This window comes from Mirounga leonina, unplaced genomic scaffold (assembly GCF_011800145.1).
Source record: "Mirounga leonina isolate KUSES-001 unplaced genomic scaffold, KU_Mleo_1.0 Mir_173, whole genome shotgun sequence".
Lineage (NCBI taxonomy): Eukaryota > Metazoa > Chordata > Mammalia > Carnivora > Phocidae > Mirounga > Mirounga leonina.
In genome coordinates this window covers 39,599,853-39,617,671 of record NW_023270447.1, presented here as the reverse complement: position 1 = coordinate 39,617,671, position 17,819 = coordinate 39,599,853, and the positions used below count along the sequence as shown (strand labels likewise).

General features: G+C 40.5%; 1 protein-coding gene across 1 annotated transcript in view; it reads left to right on the top strand.

The window, feature by feature from the left end:
• IL12RB2 (interleukin 12 receptor subunit beta 2) overlaps window positions 1–17,819 on the top strand; it is a 67,988-nt gene that overhangs the window by 31,960 nt on the left and 18,209 nt on the right. The window contains exons 9-10 of the mRNA XM_035018306.1: window positions 6,239–6,458; window positions 14,343–14,543. Coding sequence (XP_034874197.1) covers window positions 6,239–6,458; window positions 14,343–14,543 — 421 coding nt within the window. The remainder of the gene's footprint in view (window positions 1–6,238; window positions 6,459–14,342; window positions 14,544–17,819) is intronic.

Genomic DNA, 17,819 nt, shown 5'->3' with positions numbered 1-17,819 from the left:
ACATTTAAAAAATTAAAAGGTGGAATTAATTTTATTTTTTTTAAGATTTTATTTATTTATTTATTTGACAGAGACAGCGAGAGAGGGAACACAAGCAGGGGGAGTGGGAGAGGGAGAAGCAGGCTCCCCACCGAGCAAGGAGCCTGATGCGGGGCTCGATCCCCAGGACCCTAGGACCACGACCTGAGCCGAAGGCAGTTGCTCAACCAACTGAGCCACCCAGGCGCCCCAAGGTGGAATTAATTTTAACAATATATTTTACTTAGCCCAAGTACGTATGGAATATTATCACTTCAACATATTTAAAAATTATTGATTAGCTATTTTACATTCTCCTTATCCAACTAAGTCTTTGAAAACTGGCGTGCCTACTAAGTGCCCATGGGTGCAGTGGCTAAGAGCTCCCCCTCCAGAGAGCAGCATATCTCAGTCATGCTTCAAGAGCTCCGTGGCCGCGTGCGGCCAGCGGCTCCGTCCTGTAATGAACAGGGCCCTTCACAAGCAGTAGAGAAGAGAGTTAGGCAAACTCGGTTCCAAAAGTGGGGGAAAGATTTGGTGGGTTTTACTCACTTGCTAAATGAAGTAACTCATTTGGATAAACAGCTACCCTCAAACCACAGAAGGCGAGAAGAAAGAGAAAGTAACAAGCCCCATACCCCAGCTCACAGCGGAGCCTCAGAATCGCTGCTGTGGCCGGAGGCAGCCTCGTCGCTACATTTCCTTTGTCTCTTTCTCCCTGTATCTCTCTGTGTTGTATGAAGAATATTCCAATCCATATCACATTGCCTGGAGGCGATGTGTTCTTTGGCCTCCTCATATGAAAGAAATCCAGTAAATGTAGGAAAGTATTACTTGTAATCTGATTTATATTGATGTAGAATGAAAGTCTGTCATAAATCCACAGGGAAGATTGGTTGTCGGGAGCCTGAGGCCTTTATATAATTAGAGGAGGCATCCAATCTCAGAATCGATATTTAAATGCAAAAGCAGCAAATAGGAAGATTTTGATAGTTTTGTTGTAATATTCAACTCTGTCTCCTTCCCTTTCCCAGCAGGCTGGCACAGCATTTCTGAAGGTATTTTTGGAAAGAACAGGTTGTTTTGCCTTGCTTACTAGTCATACATATCATACTAGCAGCTGTTATGTAGGGAATTTCAGTTGGATGACAGAATGTGGTCAATGACGAAGATAAGAAACTGGGTACCAGAGAATTAACAGAAGATGGAAAACAGAGATGGAAGGGGAGTTCAGGTTTTGCTCTGACAAAGTTTCTATTATTTTGCTGTTTTTTTGCTGCAAAATAAGGTAGAAATCACTATGTCAGGGTAACTAGCATGAGGTATTAGTATCAATTTCATAAGTTCAAGGTAACGAAACACCTGGGGCTATCGTGCTAACATGACGGCAGTTAAGAGTTCATCCTCTAGGTAGAGCTGTGCTACCTGGGTTCAAGTGGAGGCTTCACCACTTACTGTCTGTGTGTTCTTCAGCAAGGTGCTTATCCTCTCTGTGTCTTCCTCTCCTTCAAGTCAAGTGCAGATAGTAGTAGTATATACCACATGAGGTGGTTGTGAAGATCAATGAGAGAATCATGAAAAGTGTTTGCTAAGTCACTAGAAGGCAAACATGGTGCAGGACGCCAAGGACGCAAAGATGGGCTCATAGGCTAGTGGGAAGACAGATCCACAGATAGATCACCTCAATACAGTGACTTTTTAAAACTTCCAGATCAGGTTGTCTTTTGAGTTGCTCCTTCAGTTTGGACTGGGGTTGCTGAAAGCAGTCATGAGTCCTGAGATCAAGGTACCCGGGCTTAAACCCACAAATTATATGTACTTTGTAATCAACTGTATGACATTGGTGAGACTTTCATAGAGAGCTGTGGTGGGAGCCAAGTCAAGATGGCCTGGCTTTCCATTGATTGGTGGAAGAGTCATATAACTACAATGGGAAAAGTGCCAATTATGATGATTTTTATATTAGAGTGAGAGCAGGGAACTCACCAGGTGGCTGACATCTGGGCCAAGCACTCTTTGAAACCGTTTGCCTCCCTCAACCCATTGCATCCTCCAGTAAGCTTAAGCTGTACATAGAATTATCCTTATTTTATAGATAAGTAAATTGAGCCTCAGAGAGGTAAAATAATTTGCTCAAGGTCACATGGCTGCTGTGTGGTGGAGCAGGGAAGTGAACAATCTGTCTTAATAAGAAAAACCAACCTCACCCCCCAAAAAGTCTTCATAGACAAAACTGATGTATTAGAATTCCCCAGATTTCTAAAAGGTCTTGATTACAGACTCCCTTCTTTGATGTAGGCTTAGCTCTGACAGATTTTTGTATTTGTTTGTTTGTTTGTTTGCATTAGGGGAATTTCAGAATAAAATATCACTTTATGACAAGAACAGTCATTTTTTTCTTCAAGTCCTAATAAGAAATGATTTATCAATTCACAGAAATACCCCTCCTCCCATATACTTAAAAACAAAACAGGGGTGCCAGCCTGGCTCAGTCAGTGGAGCATGCGATTCTTGATCTCAGGGTTGTGAGTTTGAGCCCCATGTTGGGTGTAGAGATTACTTAAAAACATTTAAAAACAAAACACAGAGGCCTTGCATTTTGACATGGACCAGATTTTGTCCTATCATGTCCTATATTCATCACGTTATTTTTGATGCTGAAAGCCTTTTCAGCCAACAGAACTCTCATAATAATTTTATAAGGGAGCTGCTCACTCTGCTTCTCAGACAAACCTAAGTCAGAAAAGCTAAGTTTACTAAGTTTAGATCATTTCTCACACACAGAGCAGAAAGAAAACTGAAGGAAGCCATAAGACAGCTTTTCCTGTTTAGCACACCGTTACCAGTAGGAGAGGATGACAGTGACAGGAACACTGGCTTGACACCCCTTTCAGCACCGCCCATAAAGGTACAAGAAGTACGAGGGACACCAGACACATTTGGGACATCTCTTTCCTCCCTCATGCCCACCAGGGGGCGCACTAAAATCTCACCTTTTCTGTGGCGACTGCTTTAGTCTTAACCTCAGGACAAGGAAATATGAGGACTAAATGTGACAGTAGATGTAAAGCTTCTGACTCATGGTATGGCCCAATAAATGATAGCTTCTCCCGATCACTCACCCAAATAGATTAACATTAGAGTAAAAGTAAGTTCATCTGGAAAGACCCAGCTGGCTCCTCAGGTGGCAGTTCTGGGTTCACAGCTAGTCTCCTTGTGACCTAAGGCCTGTTGACTCCAGGAAAAAAGAACTCTGGATCTCCACTTTCCCCAAAATTGCTGACCTGATGTCTGCTGTTGATGCTCCACATCAGAATGTACCACAACCTCCCAATTAGACAAGCTACTTTTCAACTTTGGGCCAGGAGGGTGACTGGGGATTCCAAATATGAAACATAGTGCTCTGTGGTGACAACGTAAGGAGCAGCACGTCAGAGTAGAGGGATCGCTAGCCTAAAAATCAGGAGCCCTGGGTTCCACTCTCAGCTCCTCCATCTGTTCCTTGAGTGGCCTTAAGCAAGTCATTTCATGTCCTGGACTTATTTCCCTATTGATAAAATGAAATGTTGAATTAATTGTTAAGCTATAGAATCCTTCCTGGTTCTGTAGTTCTGTGATGATGTTCCATTACATCAGGGCCAATATAATTCAGAGGTGATGGATTAACATGCATTATTTGCAAACTTTATGTTGCTATTTTTTTAAAACCAAATTAAACTGTTTTCAGTTGCTTCAGGAAACTACATCCAGCTGGATAAATACCTGCTTTCCTATTAGCTGATTGGGTTTTTTGTTCCATGGACCATATTGGACAAGTTAGGCCCATTTTCAAATTGGTGAAGGAGGCCAATTGCCTGAGAGATGTTAGCCTTTATCCCAAAACTTGAGCTTGACATTTTATACAAGCATAACTCATGGGATACCATATTTATTTCTCTAACTACCTTAATTCTACCTTTACCTTCTCAATGATATTTTCAAATCTAAAATATGAGATGTGGAGGAGAAAATGCAAGGGTTTGGGTCCAGGCCCTTCACTACCCTCTAGGAACCTTTACTCATCTTTCAGATCCACATCTCTTACTAGATCACTGTAGTGTGTGGTGTGTGGAAATCAGCTAGATTTCCACAGCTGTCACGAGGCAGGTTCATTGGATCCAAGATGACTTGACATTTCCCCTTCTTCCAATGCTCTGTCATAGGACTGATAGGGATTACTGAGGTGTCTATTAAGGAGAATGAGAGGAAAGTAATAAGGACTGATTTACAAGGTGTTTTTTTTGTTTGTTTGTTTTTTTTTAATTAGGGCTCTCGTTCCTCAGTTGTCAGAGTAAGACTGAAGCCCCTTGGGTTCCTGGCAAGAATGGGGAGCTTAGTGAGCTCAGTTAACTCTTGAGCAGTACCTTAAGGAGAGGGTACATGGTGTGGGGGTGAAATAATAGTCCTATCTCTGGACCTACAGAGGAGACAGAAAAGGATGCATTGAGAAAGAGCTGAGGGAATGGTCTTCCCCGCCTGCTTTTGCTTTAATTTATTCTGTTTTTCTCCTGTGACAAAGGGCATTAATAACAGTTTAGGATACCACAATTTCAAAAGCAGACATTTACTTTAATCCACACAACAGGTCTGTAAGATTGACTGTGATGGACAATTAAAATGCTAACTTTCTTGGTTCCTGCCAGAACACAAAGATGTCTTCTAGGGAAAGGCTGAATGTGCACCCAAAAGAGCCCTCAGCAACATGGCATTCCCCTGGTGCATTGACCATGGTTTAAGATACAGTCCTGGACTTTGAGAATCCAGAAGGGCAGCTGGGATAGGACCTGCATTAATCAAGTTCCCAGAGACTGAAGTATAAAAAGCTAGATGTTCATGGATTAATTTACAGTGAGGAATGCAGCTGTTGGGCTACCCAGAAGGCTTGAGTCAGCAGATAGGAACATTCTCTCTCAGCATGCTAATTATTTCAGAAGCCAAATTATCATCAGAAGGCCAATTTATTCACTTAAAGTGAAAAATACAAATTTTAAGTGAACCAGATGTTCATGTTACCCCAGTCTCTCCTGACAGATAAATACACAGGAAACCAAATTATTAGAAGATTGTTTAAGGGGTAGGGAATCAGAGAAAGGGGCATTTGCCAGTCCAATGTATGTCTTTCAGCACCCGAACCCATAGAAGGAATAGCCTTGCCAAGAAAACCATCACACTTGGGATGCCTGGGTGGCTCAGTTGGTTAAGTGTCTGCTTTCAGCTCAGGTCATGATCCCAGGGTCCCGGGATCGAGTCCCACATTGGTCTCTCTGCTCAGCGGAGAGCCCTGCTTCTCCCTCTCCCTCTGCTGCTCCCCCTGCTTGTGCTCTCTCTCTCTTTCTCTCTGATAAATAAATAAATAAAATATTTATTAAAAAAAAAAAACATCATGCTTAAGTCTGGCGAGCTAATCTTCCTCTCCCTGCACTAGGCAAGGACAGGCACTGCCAGGGCTGCCCTTGGCCGCTCTCCATTTTCATTGCTTCTGTTTCCCATGGTTCTTATCCGAACAGGGTTACAATACAAATAATTAGTTTTCTGCTTACTTTCTGGGATTGCTCCCAAATGATCTCAATTGGAATTTTTGCAATTCCAAAACTCATTAGTCACACATTTATAAACAGTGTCTTACTTTTCTAGTGCAGATGGCTAATCCAGCTCACTAAGTGTGGATTTTACGAGTTTAGCTCTTGAAAATCTCATTTTTGACTTAATGAGCAGCATTACACTTTCATATGAAAAGTGTGTGTGTGTGTGTGTGTGTGTGTGTGTTTCACAGATTGAGAACTGGAGATTCAGAGGGGCTGAGTGCCTTGCTCTGGGTCACACAGCTAGTAGTGATTGGTAGCGATGGAACAGAAACCCAGATCATCTGAGTTCAGATTCCACTCTTGTTCCATTGGATATAATTGAGGTTTCTACTATTAGGAAGTTTCATTTTGAAGCAAGAAAGGAAAATCAATTGTGTTCTTAAGAATTAGCTTTGAAAAATGTCAACTGAATTTTTTTTCCCTAAATGGTGGGCTTGGGCGGAGGCATAAAAATATGCAGTGGAGGAGATGAGAAGGGGTAAATAAAAGGGTCACTCATATGTCTCCTCCTGCTTGGGGAGCCATCAGGTCCAGCCACAGAGCGTCCAGCGACCTTGTCTGGGAGTACACAAGTAAGTGGATGTGTTTCGTTGCAGAATATGAGTATATCTGAGACAAGAGGAAAAATCCTCCACTATCGCGTGACCTTGCAGGAGGTGGCAGGGGGGAAAGTCACACTACAGAACATCACAGAACACACCTCCTGGACCTGGGTCGTTCCCAGAACTGGGAACTGGGTTGTGACTGTGTCTGCAGCTAACTCAAAAGGCAGTTCCCTGCCCACTCGTATTAACATAACGGACCTGTGTGGGGCAGGTAAGTACCAACTTTCCTTTAATATTGCCTATGGGAAACTGTGTCTTACTTATGTCTTATCTCCCACAGGCTCAGCCCAGGGCCTGGCATGAGTAACACAGGAGTTTAGACTTTGGAGCCAACAGCCTTCAGAGGTTCTTTTGCACTTAGCCTATGAGTGGCATTGGACAAGTGAATTAACACCTCTGAGCTTCAATTTCCCCCTCTGTAAAGTAAGGATTATATTATCTGTCTTGCAGGTCATTGTGAGATTAAATACAAAAACTAATACATAGCAGGTGCTTAACAAATGTTAGTTAAGGAAATGTTAGTTACATTAAATTGAACACTAATATCTGGCTAATTTTTCTGGACACAAGAAGAGTATGTGTTGTCAAATTCTAGGAAAAAACATTCTACACTTATAGTCAAAACATATTTTAAAACCAGTAGTATTAAAATGAAATCCTGGCTGTAATGAAACTGCAGTAAAATTTTTCTATATTGCAGCTCTTTATTACACAAATTTAGATATTTATCCAATTATCTACATTGAAATCTCCCAACTATACACATTTTATAGTTGCATGCTCTGAAAAGTCATTTCTTAAGATAAAAGCCTATGATTAGTCAATAAAGTGGATATGAGTGCTATTTCTCAATGTCAAGATCATTGGCCTAACTTTTCCAAAAATGCCTAATAAAACTATAATTAAATCCTTTCTTAAAATTCAGTTGAACAATTTTATCTACATATGAGTCTAACAATCATCGCTTGAAAGAAGCTTCTACCCAAACATTATTTTATATACACTGTTAAATCTTAGTTATATATCCTTTCAGTCATATATCCATAAACTTAGAGATGATAGAGTAGATAAAAATAACTAGAAGAAAATACAAGTAAATATTGATGTAACTTGAAGTTGGTATATGAGTTAGGAATTGCTTTTAGGAGTAAGGGTTGCTCGTACCAGAGGTCTGGTGACATCATTAAGATTCCAGGCTCCTTCCTTCTGTTTCCTCTGCCAAGTTGGCTTCCAACCTCAAGATGGAAAAGGACCAAGATGGCTGCCAGAGCGCTATCTACTTTCTTCTAGGAAAAGAAGGAAGAGAGGAGGGCCTACACCTCACCCTCAAGGAGCTTTGCTCCAGGTCACACAACACACTTGTAGTCATTGGCTCTAACTGGTCACCTGGTCACACCCAGCTGCAGAGGAGGCTTAGAAATATATTTCAGGCAGCAGTGTTCCCTTGCTAAAGAGGAGAGAATGTTTGGGAGGCAACTGGTAATCTGTGCCTATGTGGGTGGGTACCTAAGGCACAAACCTGAGAAGATGAATTAACTGTGGGGGAATAAAGCTCAAACTTTATGCACAGTAAAATAAAAATTTTAAAAACATCATAAACAAAGCTTTAAAAATGTAAATAACAGTTTAAGAAAAGCATATATCACATTTTTGGCAAAAAGAGATTGATTATCTATCTATCTATCTATCTATCTATCTATCTATCTATCTATCTACTTTTTCAAATAAATAAGAGATTGGGGATATGAACAGGCAACTCAAAAAATAAATAGAAAAGTAGCAGTAAAGATATGAAAATATGTTCAGCCTAACCAGCAATCAATGAGATGCAAATTTTGAGAAAACATGAGAAACCAAATCAGACTGAGAAAGAGTAAGTAGAATTAGTTTAACCCATGTGGGTGAGTGTCTGGGGAAAAGATATGCTGTACCCTGCTGGTGGGTATGTAAATTGGTACAACTTTCTGAAGACAGTTTGGCCATATGTAACTTTAAATACTAATGTATCTTTGACCAAAAAATTTTACCATTAGATATGTATCCTCAGAAAATGATAAGTGCTTAAAAGTGTAAGCACAAAGATGTTTGTTGAAAAATTTTTGAAATAGTGAAACACCACAAACAACCTAAATGTAAAATAATACAGAAGGGGCTGGTTTAATATATCATGACTTTTACCTGCCTTCACCCCACACTAGGGTTAAAGTGACATTGTAGCTATGTTTTTATTGGCAAGGAAAGATGCACATAATTAGTAAAACGTTAGGCTTTCAATAGTATATATGGGATGATGCCATTTAAAATATGTGTTTACACGAGTACACATTTTTTGCATTGTAAAACATCTAGTAGAATGTATGTGGAAATGTTAATAGAGGTCACGACTGTATCATGGGACTACAGGTGATTTTCCTTCCCTTTTGCTTTTTATATTTTAAAATTTTTTCTTCTTTGGGTAAGTACTGCATATATAGTTTTTAAAGTGAATTCTGTAGGGGAAATTGAACTCACATCACTATTTAGTATCCTGCTATTGTTAAAATGTAGTATGTCAGAATACCTTATTTCTTCAAATGTCACTGCAGATGGGTCTTGAAGCTAAAAACTTCATGAATTTTCTGGGTTTGTTCCAGGTGCTTTATTTAGATTTGGTAACAACTTCTCAAAATGACACATTCATTATATTAGAGCTGGCCTCTGCTTCATTCATTCAACAGTCATTTCCTGAGCATATACTACATAAGGGAGCTGGAATCCAATAATAGGTTAAAAATACTGTTGAAGTCCTCCAGTTATATTCAGTCATGTGGGAGGGACAGACATAAACAAGGAAACTGTGGTGCAGTATAATAAGTGTGAGATTAGAGGGATGCCCAGGTAACTCTAGGAACAGAGGAAAGATGAAGCATGGGCTTGGAGAGGATGCCCGGGAAGGAAGAACATGTGACTGGAGTATGGAGAGACAAGTTGGTGGGAGCCAGGTGAGGAAGTGGAGGTATGTGGGCATGAGGGTTTGCTTTAAAGTGAGATCTGAGCAAATGTGGAAGTTGAGGAAGAGAATTGGGTTGGGAAGAGTTTGGAGATAAAGGGGAGAGAGGAGCTAATTAAAGGAATGAGGTTCATGGGGAGTGGGAAGATGATGGAAACTAGGTGTTGCATAAGGATGAGGCTCAATAAGGATGAACATGTAGAGGAGGTATGATAGGACAGTACTTGAACGGAGCTGTAACCAAGAGGATCCTGGTCCTGGAAATCTTGAATTCTCAAGGGTTTTATTGTCTCTCCTAAGATCACATCTTAACCACCCAATAAAACCACCCAATACTCTGTGTATCCCAGAATGACATGGAGGACACATTGGCAAATTACACCATCCCATCCTTGAGTGCTCTTGTCTCACACATATTCTGAATGATCTGTAGGAATGGCATACCATGATTTTGTCTCCCTCTCTTTCAGTATCTGTTCACACCACTCACATATATAACTTTCCTCTTAGGAAAGGAAAAATAATGTGCCCCCCACCCAGGCAGAATTATGTTGACTTTGAGAAAGTAGGGACAACTTTGTTGTAAAAAGCACCTGCCAGAGCATTGCCTATAAAGAATCATTAGACTGATTTTGTTGGTTTACAATGAAGATTGAATGTGTGCTAAACCCTGCAGTCAACAAGTAAAAACGTATTTAATATTTCAGACCAGTCCCTGTGCTCAAGACTTCTTGAAACTACAGGAAGAGTCAGAAGCCAGTACAGTCATAAACAGACCCACACAAATGTCAGAGACTGAGGCCCCAAGAGGTGAAGGAACCTAGCCAAGACCATACATCCAGTTAGTGGCAGAGCTGGACTGAAAAACCAGGCCACCTGTCTTTTAGGTGGGCACGTATTCCAAATACCTTATGAATTGCATAATTCTGTTCAGAAGCTCTCAGGGAAAAAGGAGATGGGAAGTTGAATGATTGAGGCTAAAGAAAAAATTTTGAAAGGTGATAGAAAGAAGGTGAGTTGTTAGCAGAGTTCTGAAAGAGAGAATGTGCCCTGGGAAACATCATGGGAAGGAAATTCAGGCTGTGTTCCTGGTAAATATGATGACTCAGACAGGGCAATGCCAAGTTGCTTTGCTTAGCTCATTCCAAAGAAGCAGTGGTCAGAAGGGCTCTTTGGCTATTTTAGCCCATCACCTGCCAAAGGGTAACTGGAACCTATAGGTGCTCAATAAATATTTACTAAATGAATGCATTTCATTCTCAAAAAAAAAAAAAAAAAATCTTGTGGCATAGCCAGGACATCCAATACCAAGGCAGATGAATATAAGGAACCCCTACTGGGGAATTCCAGTCCCTGGCAAAATAGCCAATGCCCAGGTTACAGGTTCTCACCACCAAGCACAGTTCTGAGGATGCTACACAAGGGACACGATGGATGGCTGAATGCAGTGGGATAGTGATAAGGGGGAGCCCTGAGGTAAGCACTTTCTGGTTTTACTCCTTCTTCTTGCTCCTGTTACCCTGATATGATCACTGCTTGGACATTTCTGCTATGGAGCAGGGAAGTCCAGAGAGCAGAACAGAGTAACTTCAAGGAAGCCCTGATACCTAACTCTAGAGGGGGTCTGAGAGCAAAGAGTACCTGTGAGCGGGCTGGCTTTTGAGATTTCTCCTGCCATCCACCCCATGTGCCTGGCAATTACAAAAGAGAGTAACAGCCTTGATTCCCCATGAAGAGCAGTGCCAGCCATAGAGGCATGGGTAGGTTCTGGAGGTACCAGGTATACCTCGGGGGAACCTGGGGACAGGTGGAGCTCAGGCTGCATCACTGTAGGCTCTCAGGCCTGGAGCTTTCCACCCTGAACAGCTCCTCCTCCCCACCTGAACTTGCCTGGGGAAGCACAAGCTAGGGGAAACCTTTCACTCTCCTCCCATAGAAAGATAAAGGCCAAGGCTGCTGAGCAGCCCAAGAAAAAAAACACAAGATCCCAAAGGAGAAAATCAGGAGAAATCTGAGGGGCACATGTTCTGGGAAAGGCGGCCTGTACCATAGGAAATCTCACTAATGCAACAGAAAGAACGAAAGTTTAGAATAAGCATAACAAGTATCCTTAGAAAGATTAGAGAGGATGCTAGAAACATGACTCAGTCAGAATTAGGTGGTTATAAAGAAGCCCCAAATAAAGAGATTCAGTATGGAAAGTTAGTTTTGAAATCAAGAACACAGCCAATGGGTTGGATAGCAGAAGGGACTCATCTGAAGACTGAATGAGTGAGCAGAAGATTGGGTGAGAGACTTTTGCTAAAGGCATCCAAAACGGGGAAAGAAGTCAAAACATGAGAAAACTTAAAATTAACATCGAGAGAATAGAAAGAGAAGTTATGAACTACTTAAAAGGATTTCCAGTAACAGGAAAAACTAAATGAAGGGGGAAAATACTTGAAAATGTTTATAAGAAAATCCTTTGGTGGCGTATAACATGCTGGTGTACGGCGCTGGGGCGGGCCTTTGGCAGCGGGGCAGAGGCTGTGTGCATGTGGGGGTGGGGGGGATACGGAAAACCTCAGCACCTTCCACTCATGCTGCTGCGAACTTAACACTCCTCTAAAACATAAACTCTGTTTTTGAAAAGTCTCTGCAAAAAAAAAAAGAAAAAATCAGCAGGGGGAGGGGGGTGGGGAGAGGAAAACAAATTAGTGCAGAATGAGCAACAGGATTGACCCCAAGAATACAAAGATGGATCAATATCAGAAAAATGTATTAATGTAATTCATCACAATAATAAAAAAAGAGAAAAGGGGTATGTTTCTAATGGATGTAGAGAAGTATTTGGTGAAAAAGAATTTTTTTTTTTTAAGATTTTATTTATTTATTTGAGACAGAGAGAATGAGAGACAGAGAGCATGAGAGGGAGGAGGGTCAGAGGGAGAAGCAGACTCCCCGCCGAGCAGGGAGCCCGATGTGGGACTCGATCCCGGGACTCCAGGATCATGACCTGAGCCGAAGGCAGTCGCTTAACCAACTGAGCCACCCAGGCGCCCTGGTGAAAAAGAATTTTTTAGTAAACAGGATTTTATAAAAATAAACCTATTGGAAAACTATGAAGAAAAAAGAAAACTTTTTAGTTTTTTAGAGACTTTCTACCAAAAACCTACAGCAAGTATCACGCTAATGAATATAGGTAGGCATATTCTCTTTAAAATTTGCAACAAGATAAAAACAAAAAAATAAGAGATTTAAAGATTGGAAGGAGAAGATATTTTACGTGTGCAGCTAATAAGATTACTACATGGAAAATTCAACAAGGGCAATAAATTATTAGAACAATTAGAAATTCTAGCAGGTTTGCCAGAAATAAGAATAACACACACAAATTAATGCTATAATAAATGGTAGAAAATAAGATGCCAGTTAAATAGCAAACTCAAAGTATAAAGTGTCTAGGAATTAGCCTGTAACAAAGAATGCATAAAAGCCTTACCTCCATTAAGGAGGAGCTGGGGCTTTTAAAGAGGAACTGAAAAATTTCAACGAAACAGCATATTTATGAATGGAACAATTTAACTTAATTCCAATAAAAAATACCAGCTGGAATTTCTGGGGACTCTGATAAACTGATTCTTAAAGCTATATGGAAGAATAAAGTGTCATGAATATCCAGGACCACTTTGAAAAATGATGGGCAAAATGAGGAAGGGACTTTACCAAGTAAATAATCAGATATCACAATGCCTAATAATGTGAACAGTGTGTTCTGGCAAAGAAGTTGACCCCAGACACAGACCCATGAATATATGGAACTTGGTGTATATGTTAGGGATGGTATCACATTTGGAAAAATTGACTCACAGTATGGAAAAATATAAAAAATTTATTCCCTTAAGAAAAAAGGTTTTTAGCTAGATTTGGATTAAAAACTTAAATGGAGAAGGTAAAACCAAAAGCCAATAGGAGAAAATGTAGTTGAGTATCTTTGTGCCCCCAGGATGAAGAATTTCATAAACAAGACTCAAAATGCACAAGCAAATAGATAAATTTACCTACATCAAAGTAAATATGTGCAACAAACACTTCATAAAGTTATCAGAGAGTTGAAAGACTGGAGTATATTTCTAGTGTTGAAAACTAACAAATGACTGATAGCCAGAATATAAAACCTATTTCTGTAAATCAGAGAAAAGACAGGAAACTCAAGAGAAAACATGAGTTAAGTATATGAGCAGGGAGTTTACCGAGGGAGAAGTCAGATTACTAGTAATATATAAAGAAGAGCTCAGCTTCATAAGAAATTGGAAAATGATTTATTAAAAAAAAATCAGAAAACCAAAATAAAACCACAGTTAAATTAGCCCCTTTACATGTACCAGATTGGCAAAAATTTGAAAGTCAGAGAATGCCAAGTGTTGGTGGGGAAATAAGAATCCTCATGCTTTTCTTGTTGGAGTGTCAACTGATTAGCTATTTTAGAGATCACTCTGGCTGTGTTTAATGAAATAATGTGTGGATTTGCTCTATAATTGAGCAGCTCTGTGAAGATATATCCAGAGACACTCTTGCACACATGAGGACATGCCAGAGAATGTTCACTGCATCCTTGTTTGTGTTAGCAAAGAGTTGGAAGGAACCTCCTGATTGTCACTTGGAGACTGGACAGAAAGAGGTTTGAGGTAGCAGTTGGAAGGAATGAGCTGGATTTACATATAGCAGCAGGGTGGACATATTCCAGAAATATAATATTGAGTGGGAAGGAAAAAGTAAGAAAAAGCATTAAATGTACTCCCAGCACGTTTCATGAAAATACAGAACACTAGCACAAAGCCACATTAACTTTCAAGGATACATAGATACCTAAATAAACATCTGAGAGGTAGATTAGAAGGATGCATATATCACTACAGCAGGTACCTTTGGGAACACAGAAGTGGAAGATGAAGGGGAAAATAATTCTACAAATATCCCTGCACAGGATCCTTGCACTAATAAGAACAAATCTGAAGTTCTTAACAAGAAATTGGTTCTTCCTAAAGCTTTGCTGGGATGAATTGTTTTTACATCTTTATCCATCTGTGATTTTGCTTTTGTGCTTCCCCCCTTTTCCCCAAAAAGAGTTGCTGGCTCCTCGCCAGGTCTCTGCCAACTCGAAGGGTGTGGACAACATTATGGTGACATGGGAGCCTCCCGGGAAAGCTGCACCTGCTGTCCAGGAGTATGTGGTGGAGTGGAAGGAGCTCCATCCCAGGGGTGGCACGCAGCCCCCTCTAAACTGGCTGCGGAGTACCCCCTCCAATGTGTCTGCTCTGATTTCAGGTATTTTATTGTTCACCTTCCTCTTCAAATGCTACTGAGTTTCACTTTTTATTTTTAAGAAATCACAGGTGAGAACCCAGAACCTTCCTCAATTACAGGCAGCTGAATAAGAGGGACAGTGATGACCTAGAGTCCTTCAAGACAGCACCTCAGAATACAGCACTACAGTCATAGAAGACCAACTGATTGACCAAAAACTCTAGTATTTATGGAAAATTCGTGTGCCTGGCACAGAGCCATATAAAACAGATGCATCATTGAACCACACAAGCATGGCTGATAGCTAAGTAGTAACCAGTCAGTGTGATGGGCACCTTTCACTTGGGAGTTTATGTAATTCTCAGAACAATCATGTGCAGCAAGTGTTTAATTATATCCGTTGTACAGATGAGGAAACCAGGAGATCTTTCATTCCCAATTCTCCTGAATATTATTTGTGTGATAATAAATCCAGAATTATCTATATGATAATCAGCATCTCAGTCCTCAAGTCCAAATCTGTCAGTGGTTTCTATCAAGTGATAGCATCTGAAAAGATGTTAAAACGATCGGACAGAACTTCGTCAATGTCACTTTTAGGAATAAGCTCAGCATAGTAAAAAGTGCAGGTTCTACAGCCAGACTATCTGGGGTTAAGCCCTGGCCCTCTCACTTACTAGGTTGTGTGACCTACGGCAAATTACTTAACTTCTCTCTGCCTCAGTTTCCTTATCTGTCAAATGAGGAAAATAATAATACCTACCTCATTGGGAATTAATGTAGAGAAAACATTGTGAACAGAGCCTCACGCATTTTAAGTACTTGGTAATTTAGCTGTCACTGTTATTATTATACATGACAGGGCTAAGATTCTCATAGTTTTTCAAACTCTAAATTCTATAGTATTTTTATTATGCCATGCCATCATTACACCTGCCCAAGAGGATATGCACACCCTGCCTATGGAGACAAGACAAATGAAATAAGCAGAGCACACCACCAAACAATACGTGAGCTAGTCCTTAACTGTGGGCCTCTTTTACAGTTTAGCTGTTAGACTTCTAGTGGATTGTGTTCAGTTATAATCACTACACCTAAAGATGGTGTTGTCTAGATAACCCAGTGAACATCAGAGGAAGACGAACAAGTCATTGGGGGTCTGGAACTTTTAATGTGAGAACCATTTAAGGGCACCTGGGTGGCTCAGTTGATTAAGCATCTGACTCTTGATCTCAGCTCAGGTCTTGCTCTCAGGGTTGTGAGTTCAAGCCCCGCACTGGGCTCCATGCTGGGTGTGGAGTCTACTTTAAAATAATAATAATAATAATAATAATAATAATAATAATAGTAATAATGTGGGAACCATTTAGCCCATAGAAGAGAATTCTAGATGTGTGTGGGCGATTTGATGGCTGTTGCTGGCTTTGATGTATATGTGAGAAAGAGTATGTGTCCTTTGTTGCTCTGGAGAACAAAACTAAGTCCTCTACATGGAAATTATAAGGCGGATATCAGCTCAATTTTGAGACAGAAATTGCCTTACATGTGATAGTCTCTAATAGGACAATTGAGTAGCCCTCAGGGCAATGCATTCCCTGTCCCTAGAATTGTTGCAGTAGAACCAACTTCCCTTTAGGGCTGTTATGCCCATCAGATCAAATGAAATAGTGGATAGAAAAGGCATTTACTGAACGCCAAACTGCTACAAAATTGTAAATGCTTATTATAAACTATACTAGGATTGACCTCTGTGGGATAGTTTGGACCCTGTGGTCCTTATAGTTTCTTCCTTTTAGAAAATCTGTAATACTACCCAAATACCAGAAAAGAGATGACAAGAGAGAATGTTTTGCCTATTTAGGGAACTAAAATATTTTTAAGCATTTTAGAAATACTCATTTGAATGAAATCAGTATAATACTGGGTAAAATAACTTTATGAATTAAAGTTGTTCCCCTGCTTGAAAACACTTGGTTAGCTATTAGTGTTGAAGCTACATTCTGGAAATAAACACTTAGAAAATTAAGTAATTCGTACTTATGAATTCAGTATGGCACTCTCCAGACAGTAAGGTGACTCCTTGCCACCGGATCCTTACCAGCCTTTTTCCAGCATCTGGCTGGGGCAGCATTGGGTGTTTTGGAGTATATTCTGGAGGCCAGAATATAATCCAGCTCTTGGGTGATGGGTTTATGGGGCCTAGGCTGGGAGACCATCAGTACTGTCTTTTGTGGGTAAAAATGGTTCTGACCATATAGAACCACTCCTTTTACAAATATGTAGAAATCTGTAGGTGTCTAGAAATGCCTTCCCCAATGCCTAGGCTATTTGTGTCCCTCTTCTGCATGCTCCCATTGTATTTCCTCTGTGATCACTCCTCATTACTGATCATTTAATGTTTGTCTTCTCCCATACTTAATAGGTGAAAGTAGCTTTCTGCAAAAAATCCACCAAAGAGGTAGTTTATATACATGGCGTCAGAGGCTTTGCCCAAGGATGCCAGGTATATATATATGCACAGGAGTAGTGGGAAATGAGCTGGAAGTTGGGGCCAGGTTGTAGAAAGAAATAAAAATCTTAGGAATGTGGATGTTGCGCACTGGACAGCAAAGCTAAGGAAGTTTTGAGGTGAATTTTTGAAAGCTAATGATTAGGGCGTGTTTGTGTAAGAATTAGCCAATAAAACAAGAGTCCCTAAGGTCTGAACCAGGGAACAAGCTTGTGAGGGTTCTCTTCTTCATGCAAAAGGAAATGTCAGCTAAGTTATAGAGCCAGACTTTCTTCCCTCCTCCATTAAGGGTAGGCTGTTCACAAGAAGCCCACAGCTTCTTATGCAGCAGTCCCAAGGCCTTTGCCCTGAACTCATGTTTTGCATGGCAAAATGCAATGATACTATTTGCTTAATGAGCTCATCTGGAATTCCCACACCTGCTCATGGCACAGTGGTTGGTTGGCTGCTTCCAGGACTAGAGACGGCAGCCAGGCCCAACCCTCTCCCAAATGAAATATGATTCCATATTCCGTGTTGCCCTTTCGGCTTCTGGGTCTGCATGCCCCTGAGAAGAATCTTTGGATGACTGGACTAAGCTGACTGTGTCTTTTTATCCATATCACTTGGTTCATGAATACAAATGGAAACTCACCATGGCATGAGTTTGGATCTCCTCGTGGTCTCTTCTGACAGTACTGGTTGCACATCTGAGCTTTTTGTAGGGTACTTGCTGGAATATTTAAGGGACAATGGATTTTCATATAAAACACACATCATTTAGTAAATTATTCTGTGATGTAAAATTC